Source organism: Choloepus didactylus, chromosome 9, assembly GCF_015220235.1.
Source record: "Choloepus didactylus isolate mChoDid1 chromosome 9, mChoDid1.pri, whole genome shotgun sequence".
NCBI classification, from domain to species: domain Eukaryota; kingdom Metazoa; phylum Chordata; class Mammalia; order Pilosa; family Megalonychidae; genus Choloepus; species Choloepus didactylus.
Window position 1 is genome coordinate 13,969,787 of NC_051315.1, and position 18,249 is coordinate 13,988,035.

At 36.5% G+C, this 18,249-nt stretch overlaps 1 protein-coding gene and 1 pseudogene across 3 annotated transcripts in view; one reads left to right on the top strand and one right to left on the bottom strand.

The window, feature by feature from the left end:
- The window catches only part of EPB41L5 (erythrocyte membrane protein band 4.1 like 5), a 167,575-nt gene that overhangs the window by 63,184 nt on the left and 86,142 nt on the right, over positions 1-18,249 (bottom strand). The window contains exon 17 of one of the 3 annotated variants that reach the window (XM_037848983.1): positions 15,475-16,681. The exons of the other annotated variants lie outside the window; for them this stretch is intronic. Within the exon in view, the coding sequence (XP_037704911.1) occupies positions 16,501-16,681 (181 nt within the window). The 3' untranslated portion in view covers positions 15,475-16,500. Of the gene's footprint in view, positions 1-15,474; positions 16,682-18,249 lie in introns of those variants that run through there. 3 annotated transcript variants of the gene reach the window in all.
- LOC119544464 lies at positions 6,164-6,874 on the top strand (annotated as a pseudogene).

The window sequence follows — 18,249 nt, forward strand, 5'->3', positions numbered from 1 at the left end:
TTTGTAAGTCTTGTACCTTTTTATCCTTCAATTCTTACATATTTATTTGATCTTTTGCAGTGAACCTTTTTTTTCTACTCCTCATCCTGAATAATTTTAATCACCTTAACCGCAAGTACACTGATTCTTTCTTCTGCTAGCTTCAATATGCTATTGAACCCTCTAGGGAATTTTTAATTTTATTTGTTGTAGTCTTCAGCTCCATTTGGTTCATCTTTAGAATTTCTCTCTCTTTACTGATATTCTCGTTTTGTTCACCTTTCTTTTTCCAGATATTCTTTTGCATTCTCCATGTTTACCTTTAGCTCTGAGCATACTGGAGATCATTATTTTAAAGTCTTTATCTGGTATGTCCAAAGTATGGTATTCTTTGTTGACTATTTCTGATGTTTTAACTTCTTCCATGGGATGGACCATCATTAGTTTCTTTGTCTTGTAATCTTTAGTTGCACATTGTACATTTAAATATTTTAATGTGTTAACTCTGGAACTTAGTCCCTGACCTGCCTGTTCCTTGAGTTTGATTGCAGCTAGTGATGTGACACAGACTTCCTTGATTGGCAAGAGCTAATGAAAACAAACTGATGCAAAGAACACCTTTCAAAGACTTTGCAAATTGGCTGCATGTTAGCTGTTACTCTCCTTCACAGCTTAGCCTTCCTATAAGATCAGTCCAAGTCAACAGAGCAGGGTCCTCTTCAGTATTTTCTGAGCACGCATCTTGTCTTGGGCATGAGCTTATTTTCTCAGGAATTCCCCTTTTACAGGGACCCAAATCCCCCTCAGCTCACCATGAAATAGGATCTACATTCCTCCTGGGCCCACTATTCTATGTCTTAAAGCTGGTAATCCTTTGCCCCAGGCCACTTAGATTTGTTTCTTATACTGATTTAGTTGTCCACAAGTGGCTTCTGAGGGCAGGGCAAATTTTGGGTCAGCAAGCCAGAGACGAATGTCCTTGTTCAGTTCTTCAGGTTGCCAGCAGCTAGTCACAGACATATATGTACTGGAGTAGGTGCACAGGGATTGCTATGCTCCCTCCAGAAGAGGACCAGGGACCCACACTGAGAATGCAGGCTGGTTCAACACAGCCAGGAAGGGGTGGTGGAGGAGGCAGCAAGAATGCCAGGAGCTATTCTTACTGTTTCTAAGTTGCATTTTCTTGATGCGGTGCTCACCCAGTTATCGTGCTCCTTTAACTGTTTTCTGTAGTTCTGAGGAAAATGGTTCTGCCAGTTTTTGCAAGTTTTCCAAAGAGTATTTGTGGTAATTAAACCCTGGAGTGTCTAATACCACCATCTTGGTCAAGAGGAAGTCCAAAGAAAAGGAGTACTCTATTTCCAAAATCCAAAGAGACTCATACACTAAGCATTATGCTTCTTTTCTGGTTGTAGGAGGGGCCAGATGCAACAACTTATCCTTCACTTTCAAAGGGATACTGAGACATGTCCCATACACCATTGGACCCCTAGAAATTTCACTTAGGTGGAAAGCCCCTTAATTTTTCTCGGATTTATTTCCCACTTTCTGACATGCAATTGACTTGCCAATAAGTGTAGAGTAGTTGTTATTTCTTGCTCACTAGGTCCATGAGCATAATGTCATCAAAATGACAGGCCAGTGTGATGTCTTGTGGAAAGGAAAGGCAATCAAGTTCCCTGTAGATTAAATGATGACACAGGACTATAGAGTGATTTACCTTTAAAGTAGGACAGTGATGGGGTATTACTGGCCTTGACAGCTTAACTCAAACTGCTTCTAGTGGTCTTTACTAACAGGTATTAAAAAAAAGCATTTGCCAGCTCAACAGATGCATGACAGATGCCAGGAGATGTGTTAATTTGTTCATGTAATTAAACTACATCTGTAACAGCAACTGTAGTCACCACCTGGTTAAGCTGATGATAATCCATTGCCATAATCCAAGATTCATCTATTTTCTACACAAACCAAATATGATGAGTTGAATGGGGATGGATAAGGAACCATCACTCCTGCATGCCTCAGGTTCTTGATGGTGGCACTGTTCTCTGTAATCTCTTCAGCAATGTAGTATTGCTTTTGGTTTACTAAGTCCCTAGGTAGAGGCAGTCCTAGCAGCTTCGGCTTGGTCTTTCCCGCCATAATAGACCTCAATCCACATGTCAGGGAACCAATGTGGAGATTCTGTCAGTTGCTAAGAATTGTCTATTTCAATTATACATTCCAGAAGCAGGGGAATAACCATAGGATGGGTTCAGGGACCCACTGAACTAACTGTAAAATGGATCTGAGCTAAAACTCCATTATTATCTGAAGTCCATAAACTCCTACTGTGCCAGTTTGAATGTATTATGCACCCCAAAAAGGCCATTATCTTTGATGCAATCTTGTATAGGCAGACATATTAGTGTTGAATAGACTGTAATTCTTTGATGGAGTATTTCCATGGAGATGTGCCCCACCCAACTGTGGGTGATAACTCTGACTGGATAATTTCCATGGAGGTGTGGCCCCACCCATTCAGTGTGGGCCTTGATTAGTTTACTGGAGCTCTATATAAGGTCAGACAGAAGGAGCGAGCTTGCTACAGCCAAGAGGGACACTTTGAAGAATGCCCAGGAGCTGAGAGAGGAGCTGCAGCTTACATTTTGGAGACAGCCTTTGAAAGCCGTCTTTTGTTCCTGAGAAGCTAAGAGAGGACAAATGCAACTGAGAGTGACATTTTGAAGAGAAGCTGCTGCCTAGAGAGGAACATCCTGGGAGAAAGCCATTTTGAAACCACAACTCTGGAGCAGACGCCAGCCACGTGCCTTCCCAGCTAACAGAGGTTTTCCAGACGCCATTGGCCATCCTCCAATGAAGGTACCTGATTGTTGATGACTTACCTTGGACACTTTATGGTCTTAAGACTGTAACTGTGTAACCAAATAAACCCCCTTTATAAAAGCCAATCCATTTCTGGTATTTTGCATAATGGCAGCATTGGCAAACCAGAACACCTACTCTGAGAGGTAAACCACAGTGACATTTTGGGTCTCCTGGAACTAGTATCAGTTCAGAGCCACTTTTCAGTATGTCCACCCCCCACCCCCAAAGTCTGATTAATTCTTTTCCCCAGTGCACATTCACCCTGGGTAAAAGGCTGTCTCTTTGGGGTAGGCTGGGAAAAGATAAACAGTGTCAATTTTTGGGAAGGTAGTGGAGTCCATTCTCAAGGGGACTGGCCTCCACTTTATTGAAGGTTTCTGGGACTGTAAACCAGCTGAAGTCAGGAAATTGATTGGGGAAACTTCTCCTCTACAACCACGCATAGCATCAAAACCTGAATCAATCAGGGTTCTCAAGAGAAATAACCAATAGTGAGTGCATGTGTGTGTGCACGTGTATGTGTATAAAAGAGATTAGTTTCAAGGAATTAGCTCCTATGATTGGGGGGCTGGCAAGTCTGAAATGTGTAGGGCAGGCCAGCAGACTAGAAACCCAGGCATGAGTTGATGCTAATGTCTTGAGGCAGAATTTCTTCTCCAGGAAGCCTTAGCTGCTATTCATGCCTTGGAACTGATTGGATGAGGCCACCCACATTATCACGGGTGACCTCCTTTATTTAACGCCAACTGATTAGAGATGCTAATCACATCTATAAAATACTTTCACAGCAACACCTAGATTAGTGTTTAATAAAATAACTGGGTATTACAGCCTAGCCAAGTTGACACATAAACTAACCATCATACTCTTCTTTACAGAAGAATATCAAGTCGTATTTGTAGAAGGAATGACAGAATTAGAAAATCACTACATTAAAATTCCAAATTAATAATAATTGATTCAGGCAAAAATCATAAATGGATGCTAAAACCATACAGCCTCAAAATGACACCCCAAAGATTAGAGCACAAAGAGAAGACAATACCTTTACAGAAAAATCTGGAAGACATCACCTTAACCAAAACATTAGCAAAAATGTTTAACCAGAATCTAATCATGAGAAACTATCATACAAATTTAAGTTGAGAGGCATTCTGCAAAAAAGTTACAAGGACTCAAAAACTGTCAAGGTCATAAAAGGCAAAAAAGGCAAGGAAACTGTTCATGATTAAAGAGACATGAAAAACTTACTGCAATGATTAGCTGAATATTGAATCAGGAGAAAAAACACCTATAAAGGGCATTATTAAGATACTTGGGAAAATTTGAATATGGGCTATATATTAGATGATAGTTATATCAATGTTAAATTTTCTGAGTTACAAATGCATTATATTATGTACGAGAATTCCTTGATTTTTGCAGATACATGCAGAAATAATAAGAATTCTGCATTATGATTCTCAATTAGTTCAGCCAAGTAATAAATGTTAGGAAACATTTTTTTTCAATCAAAGGGCAGTTTTTTTAAAAACAAATAGGTGAGTCTAGGTGAAATAATGAGTCAGTGTGAAAGGCATAAGGCTAGTCATGTACCATTCTTTCAACTATTCTCAAGCTTTCAAGTCCTCCAAAATAAAATTTGGAGAAAAAAGATAAAAAAGAATACATGTGTTTTCTTTGGGCTAAGTCTAAGTCCAGCTTTCAGTCCACTCAATGTGACTCTACCCAAGAGAGGTATGTAGAAGTTAAAACCCAGCAATAAAAGTGTTTGTGAGGGGAGGAGCTGACCAAGAAACAAAGGGAGAGAGGAACGGTATTGCAAGAGGTGAAACATGAAGTATAATGCATACACTGGGAAAGTGATAACTTCTATGAGGATTTCCAAAAAATTCACTAAAGTGAAGGACATTTGCTCAAATGCCAAAACAAACTGTTACACTATCATATACCATAGTATTTAAATAAAAAGATTTTGTCCCCTTTCCTTTAATGACTCCTTTATTTTGCCTCAACCCTGAAAAGTAAGCACCAAAAGAATAAGGGAGAAGAAAGTGAAGAATAAAATAAACAACCACCTCCCCAATTCTTCCATTGCAGGTCATGAGAATGGAAGAGGGGTAAAGCTTTAAATTGGACACATGATTAGAACTGGACTTTTCTGTAACTTAAACTAGGATTCAATTACTAAAAATAAGACAGTTCTCGTATCTTTAAGCAATGGAGTACAAGAGAGGAAAGAAGAGTTCACCTAGTATAGAAGAAGAAAGTAATTAAGAGAAAAATAAAGCAGAGCATTCAGCTACTGAAAAAAAATCAGTGACTACAGCTCTACAGCTAACATCATATTCAATGTAAAAAAGGCTGAAAGCTTTCCCCCTAAGATGAGGAACAAGACAAGAATGTCTGCTTTCCTCACTATTATTCAACATAGTTATGGAAGTCCTAGCCAGAGCAAACAGGCAAGAAAAAGAAAAAGAAGGCATCCAAAATTGGAAAGGAAGAAGCAAAACTGTCTTTATTTGTAGATGACATGATTCTACATAAAAAAAATCTCAAAGAACCACCACCAACAACAACAAAACTAGTAGAGCTAATAAAGAAATTCAGCAAAGTTGCAGGGTACAAGATCAATGTACAGCAATCAGTTATGAACCTAAACACAAGCAATGAACAATCTGAAAAGAAAATTTTAAAACAAGAAAAATATGCTTAGGAATAAATTAAGCCAAAAAAGTGCAAAACTTGCACATTAAGAACAAAAAATAGTGTTGAAAGCATTTAAAGATATGCATACATGGAAAAACACTCCTGTGTTCATGGATTAGAAGGCTTAATATAAAGACAGTAATATGCTCCCAAATGATACAAAATTTCAAGAACTTTTTTTGCAGAAATCGACAAGCTGATTCTATAATTCATATGAACATGCAAGGGACCCAGAATAGTCCAAGCAATCTTGAAAAAGGAAAAACTAAGTCAGAAGACTCACATTTCCTGATTTCAAAACCTGCTACAAAGCTACAGTAATCAAAACAGTGTGGTATTGGCATATATACACCAATGGAATAAAACTAAGAGTCCAAAAAAAAAAGAACAAATTATGCACAAGGAATCCCAATAAGATTAAGTGCTGATTTCTCATCAGAAACCACAAAGGCAAGAAGGCAGTGGTATGAAATATTTAAAGCACTGAAAGAAAACAACTGCCAACCAAGAATTTTATATCAGACAAGACTTTGTTTTAAAAATGAGAGTGTGTGGCCCAGGACACAAGGTCTTCGCTTCCACTTGGCCCAAGCCCCTGTGCTGCATGGGGGCTGCAAGGGTGGCCTCGGTGCCCACACCATTGCTGTCCCAGGGAGCATGCAGCATGAGCAAGAAGCTGGTACCAGTTTTGGGAATGCTGGGTTCCAGGAAAAAGCACAGCTCCCCTCCCCCGATGTGCCTTAAGATAACGGTGCCCCGGAGCCCCACATCAAAGCACATATCGTGTTGCTGCACCATGGAAAACTTCACACAGCGTATGTGAATAACTTGAATGCTACCAAAGAGAAACATACAGACACACTTGCAAAGGGAGATGTTACAACTCAGACAGCTCTTCAGCCTGCACTGAAGTTCAATGGTGGAGGTCAGATCAATCATATCCTGGACAAACTTGAGACCTAATGGTAGCAGAGAACCCAAAGAAGAGTTGGTAGAAGCCATCAAATGTGACTTTGGTTCCTATGACACATTTAAAGAAAAGCTGACAGCTGTATCTGTTGGTGTTCAGCGTTCAGGTTGGGGTTGGCTTGGCTTCAAAAGGAACTGGGATGCTTACAGATTGCTGCTTGTTCTAATCAGGATCCATTACAAGGAGCAACAGGTCTTATTCCACGGCTGGGAACTGATGTATGGGAGCATGCTTTTTACCTTTAGTATAAAAATGTCAGAGCTGATTAATCTAAAAGCTACTTGGAATGTAATCATCTGGGAGAATGTAACTGAAAGATATAATTTGCAAGAAATGAAACATTAATCATTACACTGGGTACTTAAAGCTCTTTGTCACTGTTTTTGTAATAGTGTAGAGTCTGCTGTATACTAGTAAGCGCGTTTATTGTAGCATTTCTAAATACTTTTTATTGAGCTATTTCACAAACAATGCAATGATATAACTTCATATTTAAAAAGTTTGACTGGGCAAAGGTTTGAAAATATTGAATACTTTGTGTGATTTAGACTTTTGATGAACATTTTCTTTAGAGAGCTAAAATAGCCTAGGAGGTTAGAACTGCCATTGTAAAAACCATAAAAAATATTCCATCCCTATATTCTTGGAGACTGTAGGAAAGCCTTCAGAATTCTGTTTTATTACAGTTATAGAGAGCCCAGTCTTTTGTCCCAGTTGTTTAACTATAAAATGCAATGGAAATTTTTAACTTTCAATTGAAAATTGCTTTTTTTGCTAAGTAATCCTCTGTTTAGTATTATTTCTGGAGATCTTACCCAGTGGTCTCTAATTACCCAGTGGTCTCTAATGAGACATGTCTCACAGGGTCAATACCATTTTGTCATTTTTTAAAACATAATTTGATACTGAGAACTACTTTATTATGATAGTTATTTGAAATTGTTTGAAGGCAGAAATACAAAAAATTTACCATGAAATTTTGTCTTCAAACATAAAAGATGTATGTATCACATAGAAGTGTCAAAATGGACAAATTAGGGCCCAGTTGATGAGATCAATGACAGGGATTAAACCACAGCTCATCTGGGTGGCCACATGTCCCCCTGCCCCCCTCTTTTGGTGCTGTTTATGAGTAAGAGAAACTGGGCTATGGTCAGAGAACTACCTTCCCAAATAGAGGCAAACTGATTTCACAACAAGGTCAGCTTGGTGTGCCTCCCTCAGGAACAAAAATTATTCTTTTTTTTTAATGTACAACCACAATAAACACTTCATATTGTTTTTATTGTTTTATTATTATTCTTCAATAAAGGAAAAAATATACCCATAGTACAGTGAGACAGCATTGCAAGTCATGTTCCTGTGTAGTTTTTTTTAAAATAGACCTGGAGATTATGTAAATGTAGCAGGGTAATTTTTAGTTTAATGACATGCATTTTCCCATATGGTTTAGTCTTCGTTCTAATAATTTTTAATGGTTGTATATTGATTGCACACCATGAATAATTGTATGGTACGTGAATATATCTCAATAAAACTGAATTTAAAAAACGAAACAAAACATCACAAAGGTACAGTAATCAAAACATCATTGTACTGGCATAAGGGCAGACATATAGACCATTGAAATCAAACAGAGAGTTCAGAAATAAGTCCTCACATCTGTGGTTAACTAATTTTTGACAAGGTTGCCAAGTCCACTCAATTGGCAAAGAAGAGTCTCTTTAACAAATGGTGCTGGGAAAACTGGATGTCCACATGCAAAAGAATAAAGGTGAACACCCACCTCATACCACAGATAAAAACCCACTCAACATGGATCAAAGACCTAAATATAGAACCAGAACCATAAAATTCCTACAAGAAAATGTAGGGAAGTATCTTCAGGACTTTTTGTTGGAGAATGGTTTCTTAGACATTATACCCAAAACACAATATAAAAAATAAATAAATGGGACTTCATCAAAAGTTAAAACTTTTGGGCATTAAAGGACTTTGTCAAGAAAGTAAAAAGACAACCTACTCAGGGAGAAAATATTTGGAAACTACATATATGATAAGGGTTTAACATCCAGAATAGATAAAAGAAATCCTACAACTCAACAATAAAAAGACAAACAACCCAATTTAAAAATGGGCAAAAGGCTTGAACAGCTATTTCTCCATAGAAGATATACAAATGGCCAAGAAGCACATAAAAAGATGATCAACATTCATTAGCTATTAGGGAAACACCAATCAAAACCACAATGAGATACCATTTACACCCACTAGAATGGCTACTATTTTAAAAATGGAAAATTACAAGTGTTGGAGAAGATGTGGAGAAACAGGAACACTTGTTAATTGTTGGTGGGAATGTAAATGGTGAAGCTGCTGGGGAAGACAGTTTGGTGGTTCCTTAGAAAGTTAAGTATAGCAATCCCACTTCTATGTATATACTCCAAAGAACTGAAAACAGGAACTCAAACACAGATGTTCACAGGGGCATTATTCACAATTGCCAAAAGATAGAAGCAACCCAAGTGTCCATCACCCAATGAATGAACAAACTAAATTTGATATATACATACAATGGATTATTATTCAGCCATAAAAGGAATGAAGTTCTAATATATGAGATAACATGGATGAATCTTGAAGACGTCATGTTGAGTGAAGTAACCAAGACACAAAAGGATGGGTATTTTATGATCTTGCTGATATGAAATAAATAGAATGAGCAAACTCATAGAGTCAGAAACTAGAATATATACAGGTTACCAGGATCCAGGGTGGAGGTAAGAATGGGGAGTTAATGCTTAAATTATACAGTTTCTATCTGGGTTGATGGAAAAGTTTTGGTAATGGATGGCAGCGATGGTAGCACAACATTGTGAAAATAATTTACACCACTGAATTATGTATTTGAATGTGGTTAAAGGGCAAAATTTTAAGGTTGTATATATGTTATTAGAATAAAAATTTTAAAAAGAAAAAAAAAAAACCATAGGACTGGACAAGACAAATGTGACCCCTATTGTAAACGATGGGCTATGTTAAGTACAATTATATATAAAAAAAAAAAAAGCCATGAAAGGCAAAGTCTTCAGTGTCACAGATTGTAGGGTGCTAAGGAGACATGACAACTAAATGCAATATGAAACCTTGGATCAAATCCTGAAATATTTTTAGAAAGACGGTGAATTCTGAATAAGGTCTACAGCTTATTAGTGGTATTGTATTGATGTTAATTTATCAGTTTTGGTAATAATACCACTGTGCCATGGTTATGTAGGATGTTAACACCGGCAGAAACTGGGTAGTGGTGCTCCAGGAGGTTCTCTGCACCATCTTAGCAACTGTTTTGTAAGTCTAAAATTATTCCAAAACCGTTTTTAAAAACTGGGATAACTATATTAAATACCTAAGTGAAGCTGTCATATATGCAGCTGGATAAGTAAGTCAGGAAATAAGAGAGGTCCAGGCTGATGATATAAATTGGGAAACTGTCAGTGTTTCCATGGTACTTAAAACTAATATTAGATGGAGATTACCAGGGCACTGAGTTACTAGAGAAAAGGTTCTAAGATAGAGCCTTGGGGACAATTACAATGTGTAGAGGTTGGGGGGATAGGAAAGATCAAGCAAAGGGGACTGAACATGTATGGCTATTGAGGTTAGAAAACAACAAAAGAGAGTGCTGTCCCTAAGCTAAGTGAACAAAGTAGTCCATGAAGAAAGAAGTGAGCAACTGTTCTGAATGCTAATAACTTGAATGAAGATTGACCATGGGGTTAAAAATGTTGAGGTCATCTGTGACCTTAACAAAAGCTAGTCTGGTTGAGTGAGAGCATAACGCTATTAGCTGAGCCTTTGTGTGGATTTAAGCAATGCCCCTTCCGAAGACACTTCACTTCAATCTCTTGTAAAAACTGTAAAGTAAGTAAAGACACTTCTATCTGCTGCAAAATTGCCGTGTAATGTACTGATTTTTTAAAAATATTTTTATTTTAGTAACATGTATACAACATAACATTTCCCATTTTAACCACTTTACTGTTTTTTTTGGAACAGGAAATTCAATGCCATCTGCTGGGAAACTGTCATCACAAACACAATGTGAACACTGTCCTGCACTCTTGCACCTTAGCGGCAGGGACAAAATCTGATTAGAATGGGCTCACATGAGATGAGAAGAGAAACAGGAGACAGTGAGTACAGAGAATCTCACAAGGCAAAGAAGTTTTTACTATCAGTGGAACAAAGATAACGGGGAAACAGCCAAAAGGGGAGGTGGATTCAAAGGAGGGTTTCTTTTTTATGATCTGAGATATCATAGGATGTTCTGTGCTGAAGAGACTATTCCAGTAGAGACGGGAAACTGATGACATAGACAAGAAGGAAGAATTACTTCTGTAGGCCAAGGCCAGGATATAGTGGCCAAGTGAAGAAGTGGGCCTTTAGTAAGAGCACAGATAGTGCAATCAGAGCAAGAGCAGGGAAAGCAGAGTGTACATGCCCAAATGCAGATACGTTAATTGATCAGATGGTAGGTGTGTACAGAAAATCTCTTCTGTTTGCTTATTTTCTTATTGAAATAGGAAGCAAGGTCATCAGCTGAGAGTGATGACTGAGAAGGGGATGGAGGTTTGAAAGGAGAAAAACACTGCAGCAAAGTGGGAGAATGAATAGATGAAGGGATGTGATAGGATTCAGGCAGCACTGAAGACCCAAGTGAGCTTAGTGGTCAAAATGTCAAGTCAGATTATCAACAATGTTGCATGTACTCCACGTTAACCATCCAGGTGCACAATAGACAGAACTGATTTAACTAGGATTAAATTCAGGATTTAACCAGATGTGTACACCACGAGAAGGGTGAAGAAATTTGAATCTGTATGCAAAGTAGTAATTATAAGTGACTGTGGGTAAGGAAGTGAGAACCAATGAGGTACATAGGCAGCAAATAATTGAGGAGGTTGATCAAATGAGGACATATCAATACACAAACTCCCAAAATTTTTCACTTAAAAACTTGCAATGATTGCCCCAGACCTCCTAACCAAATCTAAACACCCCAGACTGATATAATCATGAAGTTCCAGTCAAAGTTATAACCTGGATATTCTAGGGCACTCAATCTGCCCAGGTCTTTCTAAAGACTCAAGGGTTTTGCTGAGGGTGTCTTCAAAAAGAATTACAGTAACCTGTTAAAAGTAGGCCTTATCTCCAAACTCCTAGAGGTTTTACACTTAAATAATCCATGACGCTAACAACTGGGCTATAAACAAAGCTTTGTTATAAGAAACTCTTCTGTGTAATGACATATATTCTAGTGGTACTTCACGCCCTGGGATGTCTTCTACAATCTCTCTGGATATTCCTCTAATGAGTTCCATGAGACAAATCAAGCCAACAATTTCTCATTTCTTTCATTATTCTTCTTTTACTTCATCCCTAATAATTTAAAATATAATTAATTTACTATTAACAATCATCAGTCATAACTGTAGATCAGAGCTTTATTAAGGAATCTGTAAATCCCTACAAATTCCAACCATACACTGGTATATCTCTTTTCTTATTTTGTAAAATTAGTTGGAAACACTCTAACAAAATTCCTTCAACAGAAATAAGGTCTACAGCTGTGAGCCTGTTTTTAAGAGGAGGAAGTATAGGTTTATTGCATCGAGCGAGTCTTTGGTCACATTCCTTAGAGAATGTTGTTCTCCAAGTCAGTATCTCTTCACAATGCCAATAGAAACAAAATGTTGGCCAATGTCAAGAACAAAATGTAAAAAGTTCACTCAAGTACTATCACCTGAAATTGAGGCCACAGCTTGTTGTTAAGAGCATGGAAAGTTAGGTGATTCTCTAATAATAAAAATTTGTGAGAACAACTCCTTCTGGAAGAACAGGAACACTTCTGTTTTCCCACTTCAACATAAACATTAAAATGCATCATTAAAAGAGCTACAGAAATTTTTTTGCTTGCTCTTCTTGTCACTAATTCTCTAAGAAGGTAAATATGCATGTTCCTGTCCACCAACCCAAAGAGTTCAAGGCAGTATTACTACACTGGCAATGGCCAAGAATTGAGGAAAGAAATTTAAGAGTTACTTAATGTATTTTACACTGAAAGTGACATGCTTAGTGTCCTAATATTTATACCATCAAGGTTAAGGTCAACTGAGGAAGATTCAGTTCTCACAATGACCTCACATAACTAAAGCAAAAATTAATCTACATGAAGACAGGATGATACATTTTTATGGTCTGCAAAAAAGGGACTGAGGAACAATACTATACCTAAATTCATGTAGTTCATAACATCTAGAAAGGGTCTGACAAATCCCATTTTGTACATGAGACAGAGCAGAGAGAGAGGTTTACCCACCAGAGGTATCTTCAAATTCTGCCTCCATATGTAAAAATATCTCACATGCAAACATTCACAATAATCCAGGCATAAGGTAAATTGATGATGCAGGATATTCAAATATAGGAAGGAAGTATGTAGTGGGAAAGAGATTAGTATTATAGGAACAAGATGATTTTATTTCTGTAAATCAACATGAGAAGTCCTATATATTGAGGATATTGAAGTAATGCAACTTAGTATTATTATTTTCAATCCCAATATTCCAAGCATAACACATAAAATAATGGCTTCTCAAAGCAATGAACTATGGTTTACAAACGAAGAGGTTGCCCTGATCAAAACAGTTTAAGAACTCTGGGTTCAAACAACTACTGCTCCCACTATTAGAGCATGCTGCACCAATATGGGACAACCATCTCCCAATCTTTTCAGTTTAAGTCCATGAACACAGAAGTGAAATAAAAGGATTAGTTTTCTTATGCCTGTGAAGCCAGTCATCTCCACAGTAGTCTTTTTCCTCCTGAACCTCTAAGAACACCATGCTCTACCACTCTCTATCACCTTCATCTATTTTCCTGTTTTAGCAAGAAGGAAAAATGAAATGCATGATGTCAGGACACATCAAAGAGGAAAAGCAAGGTTAAGAAATCAAAACAGTTGTCAATATATCAACCAAATAATACGTAAAATATCTAGTACATAAAAGCATAATTAAGGCTCAGCTCATTGTTTTATGCTTCTTAACCTCCATTTAGGAAACATTCCAGCTTTGTATCTTGATGTGTTTATATGGCACCTTTTATATTCTCGACAATTTTAACAATTAAGATCCATGCAAGTGTCATCATAAATAATAACACGTGTCTGGTTAACACATTAAAGAAAATAGAAAAAATAGATTATGTGAATAGCAGTGATGATATACCACAATAAAATGTTTGCGTACTAGCTCCTTTTCAAAATATATACATATTACATAAACAGAAGGATAAATAAAATAAACTTTCTGATTTTCTCTGTATATTCATTTAAAAGTCTGTAATCACCCTTTCAAAGTAAGAAAGGTTAAGTTATATTCCGAGACAGGTAAATGCCTCTGAGATACTTGTTTCCATAGAAAGAAATAATTATCTTAATAACTAGCTTCATTTCATATATGAAAGTATGAAGGTTACTAGCTTTGCTGTGTTTCTGCATGTTTCCCTGTCTATAAAAACAAAGATGGGCATAACTAAATTTAAGATGTTAAAATTACTTATGTTTTTATATTATCATCCCAAGCACTGAGAGCTGAATCACAAAATCAAGGAGTTCTGTACTGATGGCTCCCTTTGATCAAAAGGATAGTGACCAAGTAAGGGGCTCCTGGAAGATATAATATCCTGGAAGATATTATGATCAGAAATTCCCTAATCCAGAATTTCTGATCATAGACCTTTTAAATATAATAAAATGTAGTGTAAATAGGTTGGTGATATTTATTTTAGGTTGAGCTACCTTTAAATTCATGATAGCTTTGGAAACAACCTATCTCTCCATCATGAAAATATTAGTAATCATGTTCACAATATTTGATATGAAATCCTAGAGCACATGGGAAGTTCTATTAAATAGCTTGATTCTACTACGATCCAGCCTTATCCCCTTACTTTCCCCCACCTTCTTCTGGCTTCTCTCCCTACCACCCCTTCTATCATCAGGGATTTACAAATGACCTATTTTATAACAAGATTTTCAAACAAAGAAAAACCATGATGTGATTCTTCCACCACTTAAATCTAACAACTTTGATGAACTCAAATTCTAAGTATGGAAATTACCACTTTCGATAAAAGATAACCGAAAAGCTTTCTCTTAATTGATACACTTTCATACTTCCCCAAATTAAGATTCTAATCCTAAAATACATATGAGGCATTGCATCAGTAAACTGTCCTTCACATTTCAAGATTAATTTTATAGTAAAAGAAATCAAATTTTGGGACTTTCTAAAACAAAAAGGAAAGCTTTGTTATCCATTATGCTCTCTTGATTTCTATTGTAGAAACAGTAGGTTCTCCAATAATATTCATACAAAATCTTTTCTTGAATGGCACAAACCAAAGCTATTGTGCTTAAAATGTAATTGATTCAAATAATTTCTTTCTTTCAATAAAGAAATCATCATTGATAATACTTCACAATTATCATCTGAGCCACATAAAGTCAAAAACAACTATCAGGGCCATATATCAGTGACAATTTTTAGGCACCCTGAACGATGATGGATTAGAAGTAGGGAGCAAGACTATTTAAGGTATGAATTTGTTCATATTCAGAGGATGAACTAAAGAATACTTTTAGTGTCCTTCCCCTGCCTACAACTTTCAATCTCTAAATATTTAGTTTTGCTTAACTTGTATCTTCTACTGACAAGCTGTATTATATTTGCAAACAACAGTCCAATAATAGAGACTGAAACTTTTATCTCTATCAGATAGGATATGAGAGGTAAAACCACCTCTAAGAGCAGGATGGGCTAAATGGGTCAGGTTGTTTATAATGTAGCATTATTATCTTGAAGTAATATAAATTCTCAGAATTCAGAATATCCTCAAATTTTAATACATACATAGTTTAACATTTTGATTAAGAATTATCAATTTGAAAAAGTACACAAAGAAATGCCTCCCTTACATCTCTTCACATTACATCAGAAATGTACTTCTTCTAACTAATACGCCTCTATGACTCAACAAAAGAGCCTGAATAATTACATTCTGAAGGTCATACAGGACTAAAACTAGAAGTAGATATCCAGTTCATTTGAAAATGATATGGTTTTGACTTCAGAATTGTATCTGAAAGGTTGTACAAAGCCAGTTTATGAGGCTTTTGCAAATCTGGAAAATATGTCAGTTTTAAGAGATGAAAGAGAAAAGTAAAAAGATGAAAGTAAATATATTTTCCATTTTGAATAACCATTCAGTGGTTATTAGGTTTATCTCTCTACACGAATTATTTTTTTAGACCTTTTACTAATTTACAATACTTCTGTTTATTAAAAAGCAAAAGTCTTTTAAATTAAAAAAGTTACTCTGATTAAAATTATAAAATCTTAGGCACTTAACTGAAATTTAAGTCCTGGGGTATAACAAATGAGTTTTATAAAAATGGCACAAAAGGCTAATGCATCATGCCTGGATGTGTTTCCTTCTGAGTGTGCTTTCAGTGTGTCTGATTCTTTCAAGTTCAATCTATCTGGAATGGCAGAAGGTAGGGTGATACTGGGCAGCTTGTTCACAGACTCAAACCTTCTCCTGAGATATTTCTGAATGTGACGTTAACAGATGATATCATGAAAAACCTTTCAAAAATTGCAAAGATATACATACTGTTCTCCAGACAAAAATATCTGTCATGATCACTGAGGGCACACAGCTTCTTTGGACCCCTTTCCCTTTCACAGAAGAATTCAATTTCAAACTGTACTACACAACCAGTGAGTCAGCATAAAACAGCTTCTCCCCAATTCTCCTGAGGTGACCAACTCCCTATAAACTCTAGAAAATGTATACCATCAACTTGCATGACAAAATAGAGTCCCAATGCCTAACAGGCTTAACACTTATATCTCAGCCATGGCTGCATGGCCAGGAAACTGAACACCATGATGGACTCCTGCATTCTTCACACTGTGCTCATGGACAAAGTCAGTGTAGTTTCTATGAGCGGCCTGGGGTGAGGACAAGGCCCTTCTGCTCCACTGGTTTCCACCACGTTGACAGCAGTCACTGGCAGCAGAGAGCCTGGATGGTTGGGGAGTGGGAGGGGAGCACAGTTAGTCAACAGGAATAGGAGAAAGTGGATGTGAGAGAGGCAATAAAGGAGAATGGCAATGTGACCAGCATGCACCACTGCTACAAGAAGTTAACATCTACTCCATGCAATCAGACCATTCAAGAACAAATGAAAGCGGAAAATTCACAAAGTTACATGTAATGCTAATGTCAATATGGAAATACACATAGGCAATCAGATTCAGGTGAATTTACTATAGAGGAAATTTCTCAGAGAACAAGACACTCTGTATCTGTCTCTGATGTTGCTACTAAAATGAGAAGCAGAAATGGCGTTTAGGGTTCTAATGAGAAGAAAAAATATTCATAATCTACTTAATTCAAGTATCTGAATGGAGAATTACATACATGGACAAGGGAACATACTGGAAAAGGCAAATTGTGAAAAAAGCAATTGTGAAAATTATCCCCAAATTAAGTGATTTCTCAAAACTGAAATCTAGGAAACAAAATTCAGAAAGAACATTTAAAGAAATCTGCCCTCAGTGGCCATGTGATTTACACTCATGTTACCAATTGAGAACGGAGAATCACTGTTCCTTCTATAATCAAAGTGTTTTTTACAGGAGCTCAAAAGGAATTTCAACATATACAGATGCTGTGATGAGATTATGAACTCACTCCAAAAAATAGTTTAATAAGCATATTAGGTACCTTTAATCATACAGTGCTAAAAAATAGGCCTATGAGACTGCAACAGGCTTACATGCATGGTTCCAGATTATAAGTGATCAGAGTCCTCCAGTAGAAAGAAAATATTTGGAAAAGCTCAGCCAATCAAAGTTCTGTGACACGGCAAAAAAACACAGCACGTATTTAAAATAACTACAAAGAAAAAGCTCACCCAAAATATAAACGATATCAAAAGATAAATTTTTAAAAACAGTGTTATCTTTCTAACTGAACCTAAACGTGAATCTTCATACCTTTTTTCCTTAGTGAAACAGAAATGACAGTAACTAAAAAATACTTTTCAGAATAAACTTGGGATCCTTTTTTTAACTGTAAAATCATTTTACTCCCTTCAACTAAAATACTATCAGACCTAGCGCATAAAATTTACAAGCTTCAATTTAGGATCTCTAAAAACTTAGAAAATTAAATTAGGTTCATATTTATATAAGCAAAATTTTCCCAATAATATTCAGTTTTGCTTTGTTAATATTGTTTATAAATGATTTATGATACACTGTTTCTAAACAGGTGATACTTTAAATACTGGATAATTCCATAAGAAACAATTCACTCAAATAATGGTGTCATTTAAAAGACACCAGCCAGAAAAAGCTGAAGAACTGAAGAGGGTGCAAGTTTAGAGTAAACTGCTTAAAACTCATCATTTAGCAAAAAGTCGTCTGCTAAAATACAGTGGCCCATCATTCTGCCCAAATTTTATTAACTTAACAGTTTCTAAAGGAGGACTGTTTAATATTCTTTTAAGAGCATTAATGATTACCAAAGCATGCAGAAACAAAGAATGAAATGCAGAATGCATAATAGATTAAAGCTGGGGAATC